The sequence below is a fragment of the Saprolegnia parasitica genome (assembly GCF_000151545.1).
Source record: "Saprolegnia parasitica CBS 223.65 unplaced genomic scaffold supercont2.16, whole genome shotgun sequence".
In the NCBI taxonomy this organism is placed as follows: domain Eukaryota; phylum Oomycota; class Saprolegniomycetes; order Saprolegniales; family Saprolegniaceae; genus Saprolegnia; species Saprolegnia parasitica.
Genome location: NW_012156410.1, coordinates 281,039 through 290,636, shown reverse-complemented (window position 1 = coordinate 290,636; position 9,598 = coordinate 281,039). Strand labels below are relative to the sequence as shown.

Below are 9,598 nucleotides of genomic sequence, written 5' to 3'. Positions count from 1 at the left end.
CGCTCAAAGCAGTAGATCGTCGCGCCCTCCACGTCGCACACGAGCGTGTCGGGACTCAATACCCGCACAAACCGGTGGTTCTGAACGTGCACGAGCCGCAAGAGCGATGGCAGCGTCCGCAGTTGGCGGCCCACGTCCTCCAGCACCCTCTGCAGCGCGCCTTCGTTCGACGGCAGCGCCACGTCGCAGATCACGGGCGATGAGGCGTTTTGGCGAAACACGAGAATGCGAAGCGCGCACCGGAGCACGATCGGGATCGAGAGGCTAAAGCATAGGAACGGGTCGTGCGAGACCGACGTGTGGCCGCACGCATCACAGACCGTCTGGCTCTGGAGAAGACCGTGGAAGACATCGGTGACGATCGAGTGGTTCCCGGCCACGTGCGCACGCCACGCAGCGTCGTCGGCGGCCGTCGGTTCGTGAAAGCCCGTGCTGCGCTTGACGTCTTCGTGGATTGCATCGAGAAGGGCGGCCATGTATTCGTGTGCGTCTTGCTGGTCGTAGCCATCGAACTGCGGCCGCGCTTTGGCCACGAGCTTTCGGAGGGCGGACGGCGACACGGTCGTCGTTGGGATCGCTCCCGTCGGCGTCCAAAGCGACGCGAGAACGGAGGCGACGGCGGAGACGACCTTGCCTTTCGTGCCGAGCGGGTTGGTTTTGTTGATGTGGCCAACATACTGCGTCGAGAGCAAGTACGAGCGCAAGACGGGTGTCGCGGATAGACACTGGATCGCGCAGTTGAGAAAGCACGTGTTGCCCAAGTTCAGCAGCCCGACGGCCCCGGGGTAGCCCGGGTTGAGGCGCGAGACGCCGCGGTCGTCGTCGTCCGTGCGGCTGTGGCGCGGCTGGAGCTTCCCCGAGTCGTGGTGGATCCATTCGTTGTACATGGCGTGGAAGCCCACAAAGGACACGAGGACGCGCGTGCCGTCGGTGCTGACACGGTGGACGACACCCGGACGCCACACCTGCTCGCAGTCGAACGCGTCGACGGCGTCGCCGATGCGCAGCGGACGAAAGTCGCGGGGGGTGCGCAGCGAATCGCGCGGCCAGTCGCTCTGGCCCGTTAGTCGTACCTCGAGGAGGAGGTCGGACGATGGCACGTCGGCGGCGGTGAGATCCGAAGTGACGAGAACCCAGTTGGCGTCAGCGTCACGGCACCACAACCGGGCATCTCCAATCGCGTGGTGCAGGGCGACGGCGACGTCCTTGAGATCGACGAGGCGTGCACTCGGCGGCGCCTGCAGCGACCGCGACTGCGGGCTTGGCCGTCCGTCGTGCTCGGATAGAGCAATTGCAAGCGTCACGAGGCGGTACACGCCGTTGTAGCACGGCAGCGCAGGGCCACCACCGAACCTCGCTTGGAGCGCGTGCCACGTCATTGGCGACACGGTGACGTAATCGACGCCGTCGACGAGCGTGTCGGACGCCATCATCGCGTCGGCCAGCGCCTGGTTGTGGATTGAGAGCGGGCACGGCTCAGCGCATTCGTGTTGGTTGTTGTCGTGGTGGTTGTCATTGTTGGAGTCGCTCGGGTCGGCGTACGCCCGCCATGTCTGCCACCACTCGATCGCGATTGCAAACTGCAAGGACGGCGACGGCGCGTCACGGGGGTTGCCGTCATCGTCGTCGGGTGGTGGAAAGATGGCGAACGGCGCGAGCAAGCGCTTGAGGAGGCGCGGTGGCAGCGCTGCGGCAAACGCGTCGCGCGTGAGCATCTCGGAAAAGGCCTCGGCGCCGACGTCGCGGACGCCCGAGAGCACATGCGCCGTCTCGAGCAAGAGACGCAGCTCCTTGCGGTGCATGACGTTCTTCTTCTTGAGTTTTCCGCCCGGAAACGAGAGGCTGGCCGTGAACCAGTCAAAGACAAACCGATGCGGGTCGAGGTCGAGGAACTGGAGCACCTGGATGCATGTGACCGCGTCGTAGGGCCGGAAGAGCCGATAGCAGCTCGAGAGTGTGGCGTGTGGCAGCGCCTCAAGGCGCGGAAAGAGAAGCGTAAAGCCGACGAGGTCCAATGGTCGATGCGGCGTGTCCTTGTGGCGCTGGAAGAGCCGGAACTTGGCCGCGCTGGCCGCGTCGACCGCGCGCACGTAGCGGGCGTAGAGGTACTGGACCGCAATGCCAGACATGGGCGCGCCTGGCAGGCTCATCGCGAACGTGTTGCGGTCGGCTTCGGACCGGCGGTCGTCCGTTTCGCTCGACGACCCATGGGATGTTCGGTCGAGGGTGGGCAGCTTGGCCTCGGGCGACGCGGCTTCGGGCCCAGGCAGCTCCTTGACCGGACGCATGGCGCTCAAGTGCTTGTCGCCCACGTCCATCATGCAGCAGACGTCGACGTTGTTCATGCTGCTGCTCTCTTCCGCGTCTCTCCTCTGGCGTCGGTTCCTGCTGCTCTTAATTATCCTTAGAAGATTGGACGCACTTGGGGTGCGCGCACTTGAGGTTCGCACTTGAAGTTGCCATTCCTTCAAAGCGTGGAAACCTCGCCGCAAGAAGGGAATGCCTGCCAGCTGGAGTGGACCCAAATGTGCGGTGGATGCGCCGCACCGATCTTTGTCTCCCAATAGCACACGCAGTGGGCAGAGCGCGGTACCCATGCGACCACGTCCGTGGCCATGCAGCGAGAAATCCAGCACCACAAGAACGCGAGTGAACTTGCGTGTGCGCTTCAAGTTCCCGCACCTGAAGTGCTTGAAACCGATGACGTAGATGTGTCGAGTATACAATAATAATATGCATATGGCGCGGACGATATTAAAATACGCATACAAACACCAAGTGCATTGGCAGTTGCCGTCAGCGTCAAGCGCCGGATTTGCATTAAAAGACAGCACCTTGTTTTATTGTATGACGTGAACAATGTATGGAGAGGCCAATTCGAGGCATAAAAAGACGAATAAAAAGAGTGGCGCGGGTTTCCGATGGATTAATATAAAATATTGGACCCGGCCCAACCAGAGATTTGCCCCCATTTTCGCATTTCGCCCGTCGAGGTCACGAAGATATCATGCTCGCCCGGTCGCTTCGCTCCAAGGTCGTCCAGCGGGCGACGGCGCGCTGGTCGCGTGGCTTCGCCGCTGGCAGCTACGACGAGATCCTCAACGCGGAGCGTGAAGGCATGGACTACGACGTCGTGCTTGTCGGCGCGGGCCCTGCGAGTCTCTCGGCGGCCATCCGCCTCAAGCAGCTCAGCCTCGAGAAGGGCACGGACCTCTCGGTGTGCGTCGTCGAGAAGGGCGCCGAGGTCGGCTCACACATCGTGTCGGGTACGCCAGTTGGCGAGGCGGCGGCGACACTCATCATCGGTGCTGCATGTAGGCAATGTGTTTGAGCCCCATGCGCTCAACGAATTGATCCCGGACTGGAAGGAGAAGGGCGCGCCGCTCGACACGCCGGTCACGACCGATAGCTTTCTTATCATCTCGAAGGAAAAGTCGATCCAGCTGCCCAACTTTTTGCTGCCGCCGCAAGTGGTACGCCCGCCGATCCCCTTCCGACTCCACGTTCGCTCATGGATGCGTAGCACAACGAAGGCAACTATGTCATTAGCTTGGGCAAGCTCACGCGCTGGCTCGGCACGCAGGCCGAAGAGCTCGGCGTCGAGATCTACCCGGGCTTTTCGGCGTCCGAGGTCTTGTACCGCGAGGATGGCTCGGTGCGCGGTATCGCGACGCGCGACGTCGGCCTCGAGAAGGACGGCACGCCCAAGGAGACGTTCGCCCGCGGCATGGAGCTCCGTGGCCGCGTGACGCTCTTTGGCGAGGGCTGCCGCGGCTCGTGCAGCGAGGAAGTCATGAAGAAGTTTGAGTTGCGCAAGGACGCGCAGCCGCAGACGTACGGCCTTGGCATCAAGGAGGTGTGGCGCATTCCCAAGGACAAGCACACGCCGGGCCTTGTCCAGCACACGCTCGGGTGGCCGCTGCAGTCGTCGCTCATGGACAAGACGTTTGGCGGCTCGTTCCTCTACCACATGGAGGAAGACCTGGTCCAGATCGGCATGGTCGTCGGCCTCGACTATGAGAACCCGTACCTGAACCCGTACGAGGAGTTCCAGCGCTTCAAGACGCACCCGGCCGTCCGGTCGCACCTCGAAGGCGGCGAGTGCGTCGCGTACGGCGCCCGTGTCCTCAACGAGGTGCGTCCTCGTCCTGGCCGTCATGACGTCTCATGTGTGTGTCTAGGGCGGCTACCACGCGATCCCCAAGCTCTCGTTCCCGGGCGGTGCGCTCATTGGGTGCTCGGCCGGCTTCCTCAACAGCATCAAGATCAAGGGTACGCACACGGCCATGAAGTCGGGCATGCTTGCGGCCGAGGCGGCGTACGAGGCGCTCACCAAGGACGGCGCCGAGCCAGTGGCCACCACGGGCGAGATTGACGCGACCGAAGGCGCCGCCGACCTCTCGAGCTACGAAGGCGCGGTCGAGTCGTCGTGGATCGCGGACGAGCTCAAGAAGGTGCGCAACTGCCACCAAGCCTTCCACTGGGGCACGCTTCCGGGTCTCATCTACTCGGGTCTCTCGACGTTCATTCTGAATGGCAAGGAGCCGTGGACGATTCCGACGACGACGGTCGACTCGGCCAAGACCAAGCCGGCCAAGGAGTGCACGCCGATCGAGTACCCCAAGCCCGACGGCGTCTTGACCTTTGACTTGCTCTCGAACCTCCAGCGCAGCGGCACCAACCACGCCGACCAGCCCGCGCATCTGCGCATCAAGCCCGAGCTCAAGGACGTGCCCGCGAACGAGTCGTTCCCTGTGTACGCAGGCCCGGAGCAGCGCTTTTGCCCGGCCAAGGTCTACGAGTACACGGACGGCTCGGAAGACGGCGCGAACGGCAAGCCGCAGCTCGTCATCAACGCGCAAAACTGCATCCACTGCAAGTGCTGCTCCATCAAGATGCCCAAGGAGTACATCAACTGGACGGTGCCCGAAGGCGGTGGCGGCCCGGCCTACGAAGTGCTCTAAAGCACGTGCTCTCATCGTTTCTTCTCTTCCACTACACGTTGTCGCTCGACCTTTCTAACCCATAAACATCCCTATTCCCCACTCGTGTTAACAAGCCTTGCCGCGAATTCCACGAGCGAAGGGACCCATGCGTCTCTGCATCGCCCCTCGTACGCCAGTCGAGCCAATTGTGGTTGCGATCTGCACATCGTACGCTAAACGCCGGCCACGAGCCTCTGTTCGTGTGCTTAGTACAAGACAGAGACGGTGGAGGGCCAAGGACGACGACGACGACTTCTTACAAGTCGGCCTTGGCGTCCGTGACGTTCGTGATGCTGTTGACAGCGTACGTGTCGGTCCAGCCCTGGACGAAGATGCTGATCTCGTACGTCTGGCGCGGCGCGTCCGTGGGGCAGGCGCAGTCTTGGACGGCGTTGGCCGCGCGGTCGACAGCGCAGCCCTTGACGCGGAACTTGTAGTTGATACCTGCGACCACCTGCTGCGAGACGCTCACAAACGTGGTCGCGCAGACGCGGACGCCGTTGGTCTCGGGCGCGTAGTGCGCGTCGTCGCCAACGGCCGCGAAGAAGTCGGTCTTGGCGTCCAGCGAGACGCGGGACTTGGTCGGGCCATACCCGCCCGTGATGTGGTCGGCGGTCGCCATCGCGGCGACGATCGCGAGGAGCGTGAAAAGCGAGCGCAGCATCGGTCGGTGGTTCGTTCTTTGACGGAGGTCGGCGCAAAACGGGTTCTGGGACGATGCGTCGAACCACGGAAGCCAGAAGATGCGATCTGGAAAAGCAGCTGGCGCCGGCAAGATCGCATCTGCGAGCGAGCTGGCAATGGCGGGCGGGCGACGTCATGCATGGCAATAGAGCGCAGGCAGACAGCATTGGCAAAGGCTGGCTCCTGCAGGCGCCGCGCGCACCGCCGGCGGTGGCCAGAAAGGCCAGACTGGACTTTTTACCGAGCGAGGTCGACACGGTAGTACATGTAAACGTACTGTAGGGGACGGAGGCTGGCGAGCGGCATGCCACGCAGGCCTCGACCACTTGGTTCTCGGCCATGATGGCGCCGTCGACGGACGCCATGAGGTTCGTCCAGAGCCGTTTCCAACGGCAGCTATTTCGATCGGATGCGCGTCCTCCAAGCGAGCCTCGTCGCGGCGGCGATCGCGCTCGCGATGGCGGCAACCTGCTGCCCCAACTCGTGCTCGGGCAAGGGCAAGTGCAACATTGCCGGCAACGGCTGCGTCTGCTCGTGCTTTGCCGGCTTTCTCGGCGCCGACTGTTCCAAGCGTACGCCCTATGCATGGAAGCGCGCAGGGTCACGCGTCGTAGGTGCGTGCCCGACGGGCAAGGCGTGGGCCAGCACGGGCACGGGCGTCGACCAAGCGCACGTCCGCAGCGTCTGCTCGAACCGCGGCACATGCGACCATGCAACGGGCGTCTGCCGCTGCGATCCTGGCTTTACAGGCGCGGCCTGCGATCGGAGTACACTGACGACCTTGCATCGGATGGGCCATCTCACTGCTAGCGATGCTGGCGTAGTGGGCTGTCCCGGCGGGTGCGGCAAGAACGGCGAGTGCCGGTCCATGAAGTACCTCGCGACGCAGAAGGATGCGGGACTGCCGCCGCCCGTCGTGTACACGCAAGTCTGGGACAGCGACATGATCTACGGCTGCATGTGCCTCGACCGCCACACGGGCCCCGACTGCTCGCAGAGTACGACAACGTGACGCATCGCAGTCTTATTGTTATGGCGTAGCGCTCTGCCCGACGGGCGACGATCCGCTCACGGGCTTTGCCGGCGACCTCGTCTTCGGGCAGCAGTTGAACGAGATGCAGGCCATCACGTGCGCCGCCACGGTAGGCTCGCGCTTGCCGTCGCCGTCGTTGGCACTCTGCGTCGTGTATCAGGCAGGCACCTTTACGCTGTCGTTTCGAGGGCTGTCGACGGTCCCGATCCAGTGGAACGACCCGGTTGCTGTCTTTGCGGCCAAGCTCAACGTAGGATACGAGTGCGATGCTCGAGCGACTGATGGCGAGCTCTGTGGGGTAGGCACTCTCGAGTCTCGCGCACGTCGCTGTGACGTATGCCAGCACGACGCTCCTCGCGTGTCCGCCTGCTGGCAACGTGATTGCGATCGAGTTCCTGCAGGATTTCGGACCGTACGATGACACTATTGTACAACATGGTGGAAGTATAATGTTTCCGTAGGCAGCCGCTGCTCGTGGGCAACCCGGCGAGCTTGGTGTACACGGCTGTCGGGGGCGCGGTCCAGCTCGAGACAACCCGGCTCCAAGCCGGCACCAAAGAGAATGCACCGTGCTCGAACCGCGGGACGTGCGATGTTGGCACGGTATGTGGCGTGTGGCGGGTCGTTGAGGGCTCGATCCACGAGGCTAGGGCGTCTGCACGTGCTACGCCGGCTTTGACACGAGCGATGGCTACGGCAATCTCGGTGCGCGTGGCGACTGCGGCGCGACGACTGGCCCCGTCACCAACTGCCCGGTATCGACTTGATACGTTGACATTAGCGAATCATGCGGAGTAGGGCACGGTGACGCCGTGCAGTGGGCATGGCTACTGCTCGGGCGAGCCGCAGTACGCGTGCCTCTGCTACCAAGGGTGGACCTCGGGCGACTGTTCGATCCGCACCTGTCCTCAAGGGCCGGCCTGGTTCGACACGCCGACCAACAACAACGACGCTCACCACGACGCAATTTGCTCGAACGCAGGCATCTGCAACCAAGCGACCGGCCTCTGCGAGTGCGCCTCGGGCTTTGAAGGCGCCGCGTGCCAGCGCTGTGTGTTGTCCATCGTATCTCTCCCGAGGTGTCTCATGCGTGGCTAGTGGCGTGTCCAACAACGACCACCGAGCCGTGTTCGGGCCATGGCCAGTGTCTTACCCAAGGCCGTCTCTCGCTGCAGTCGACGTCATGGAATGGAAGCCCCACGCCGTTCACGTACGGTGCGACGCCCAACCACCCGATGGTATCGATCCACTCGCCTTGATACACTGATACAAAACAGGATCGTTAATTGTGGTAGACATGGGACGCCCACCACATCCAAGGCTGCTATTGCGACACGGGGTTTGCTGGCCACGACTGCGCCTTGCGTGGGTCTTTCGATTGTATCAACATATCAAGTGAGCTGCACGTAGGCACGTGTGCGGTCGGCGACAACCCGCGCACGACGGGGCAGACGAACGAGATGCAAGTGCTCATCTGCACAGCGACCGCGCCATCGACGTTCCAAATCAGCTTCCGCGGCCAAACGTCGGGACCGATTGCGACGACGGCGACGGCGGCCCACGTGGCGGCCGCGCTCGGACTCGTGCCGGCGATCGGCGCCGTCTCCGTTGTGTTTAGCGCCGGCGCGACGACCGTGTGCACGCCAGCGGGCACGAACCTCGTCCACGTGACGTTCTTGACCACGTCGGGCGACGTGCCGCCGATGACGGCTGTCGTTGCCAACACCGTTGCGATTCCGTCGTTTCTGGTTGCGACGGACGGCGCTAGCGGCTCGATCCGAGGCACGACCGAGAGCGAGCCTTGCTCGGGCGGGTGCGGCATCGTCGATCCTTCGTATGCGCAACAACAACGTGTAGGGGCGTGTGCAACCACGCAACGGGACTCTGCGCCTGCTTTCCCGACTTTGCGCAGAGCGACGAGCGCGGCCAAGCCGGCCTGAGTGAAGACTGCGGCTACCTCGTGCCGTATCAAGGCGACATGATCTACTATTCGTACGAAGACAGTGCGTAGTAGCCGCATACGAGTCGACGTGCCTAATGGTATCCATTGTGTGCTTGCGTTCTGCACTGGAGCCGGCATACGTGGGGCTTCAACAACGAGCGCAGCTCTCCCGTCGGTGGCATGAGCGACGCGCCGACTGCCTTTGGTGCCAAGCAGCAAGCACCTTAGGAATCGTGACAGCCCTCAGTTGGCTTGTGCCAACAGCGTGGCATCGATGCGACGCAGGATAACACGGGCCTTGGACGCCGAAGCGACACCGTCGGCACACATCCACGCAGCAGCGCCCGAGCCCTAAACCCCTTGCCAGCCGAGGTGGTGGCGTCGCCCAGGCAGAAGTGGCAGCCAACCTCCTCACTATCGACAATCTCCACGCCGTGGGATGCAAAGCACAGGTCATCGTTGAGAGCTGCGTTACTCGAACCACGAAAAGGCGTAGCCAACGCCGAGGGACGTGGCTTTCTCGCCAAAGCGGCGAAACTCGTCGATGAGAATCTCGCGGCCGGTGAGGCACAGCGCCGCATCGTCGTGCGAGAGAATCTCGGTCGCGAGCTTGTAGAACGTTGTAAACGTCGCCGAGACCTCGTCGACGTCCTCCGTGTCGGCAAACCAGTTGTCGTACATGTCCATGTTCATGTAGATCGCGAGAAGCGACCCGATGGCCTCGGGCAGCTTGGCCGCCGCCAAGAGCTTGCGCGTCGCCGCCATCTCGCGGGCAAACAATCGCATCATGGGCATCGACGACCACGTGTCCATCATGGAGATGCCGCTGTACGGCTTGTTGCCCGTGGCCTTCATGATGTCGACCGTGATCGTCTCGAGCTTCTTGGCCGTCGGGTCCGACACCACCTTGACGTCGCGGCGCGGCGGACGATCCGCGTCGTCTTCGTCCTCACT

At 63.0% G+C, this 9,598-nt stretch overlaps 6 protein-coding genes across 6 annotated transcripts in view; 3 read left to right on the top strand and 3 right to left on the bottom strand.

The window, feature by feature from the left end:
* SPRG_19708 (hypothetical protein) overlaps positions 1-2,345 on the bottom strand; it is a gene marked incomplete at both ends in the record, with an annotated part of 3,820 nt that extends 1,475 nt beyond the window's left edge. Inside the window, one exon of the mRNA XM_012344138.1 lies at positions 33-2,345. Coding sequence (XP_012199528.1) covers positions 33-2,345 — 2,313 coding nt within the window. The remainder of the gene's footprint in view (positions 1-32) is intronic.
* A 637-nt stretch (positions 2,346-2,982) lies between these two features.
* SPRG_04927 (hypothetical protein) lies at positions 2,983-5,051 on the top strand. The gene is made up of 4 exons (XM_012344065.1): positions 2,983-3,266; positions 3,319-3,473; positions 3,524-4,135; positions 4,182-5,051. Exons 1-4 carry the CDS (start codon positions 3,008-3,010, stop codon positions 4,962-4,964), a joined length of 1,809 nt encoding a protein of 602 aa, XP_012199455.1. The 5' UTR covers positions 2,983-3,007; the 3' UTR covers positions 4,965-5,051.
* A 190-nt stretch (positions 5,052-5,241) lies between these two features.
* On the bottom strand, positions 5,242-5,649 carry SPRG_19707 (hypothetical protein; the record flags this gene model as incomplete). The annotated part of the gene is made up of 1 exon (XM_012344137.1): positions 5,242-5,649. The coding sequence occupies one exon, from the start codon at positions 5,647-5,649 to the stop codon at positions 5,242-5,244; it is 408 nt and encodes a 135-aa protein (XP_012199527.1).
* Positions 5,650-6,078: 429 nt separating this feature from the next.
* SPRG_19706 (hypothetical protein) lies at positions 6,079-8,713 on the top strand (the record flags this gene model as incomplete). The annotated part of the gene is made up of 13 exons (XM_012344136.1): positions 6,079-6,241; positions 6,284-6,436; positions 6,494-6,667; positions 6,711-6,811; positions 6,863-6,952; positions 7,005-7,114; positions 7,164-7,305; positions 7,353-7,457; positions 7,501-7,753; positions 7,801-7,940; positions 7,998-8,067; positions 8,113-8,515; positions 8,560-8,713. The coding sequence occupies 13 exons, from the start codon at positions 6,079-6,081 to the stop codon at positions 8,711-8,713; spliced, it is 2,058 nt and encodes a 685-aa protein (XP_012199526.1).
* Positions 8,714-9,115: 402 nt separating this feature from the next.
* SPRG_19705 (hypothetical protein) lies at positions 9,116-9,499 on the bottom strand (the record flags this gene model as incomplete). Its single annotated transcript, XM_012344135.1, has 1 exon — positions 9,116-9,499. The coding sequence occupies one exon, from the start codon at positions 9,497-9,499 to the stop codon at positions 9,116-9,118; it is 384 nt and encodes a 127-aa protein (XP_012199525.1).
* Position 9,500: 1 nt separating this feature from the next.
* SPRG_19704 (hypothetical protein) overlaps positions 9,501-9,598 on the top strand; it is a gene marked incomplete at both ends in the record, with an annotated part of 4,394 nt that continues 4,296 nt past the window's right edge. Inside the window, one exon of the mRNA XM_012344134.1 lies at positions 9,501-9,533. Coding sequence (XP_012199524.1) covers positions 9,501-9,533 — 33 coding nt within the window. The remainder of the gene's footprint in view (positions 9,534-9,598) is intronic.

Excerpts from the sequence above, each read along its gene's own strand:
- SPRG_04927 (XM_012344065.1), top strand. The coding sequence starts at position 3,008 with ATGCTCGCCCGGTCGCTTCGCTCCAAGGTCGTCCAGCGGGCGACGGCG. Across the intron at positions 3,474-3,523 it reads TTTTGCTGCCGCCGCAAGTG|CACAACGAAGGCAACTATGT; the intron begins GTACGCCCGCCG and ends ATGGATGCGTAG. Across the intron at positions 4,136-4,181 it reads GCGCCCGTGTCCTCAACGAG|GGCGGCTACCACGCGATCCC; the intron begins GTGCGTCCTCGT and ends GTGTGTGTCTAG.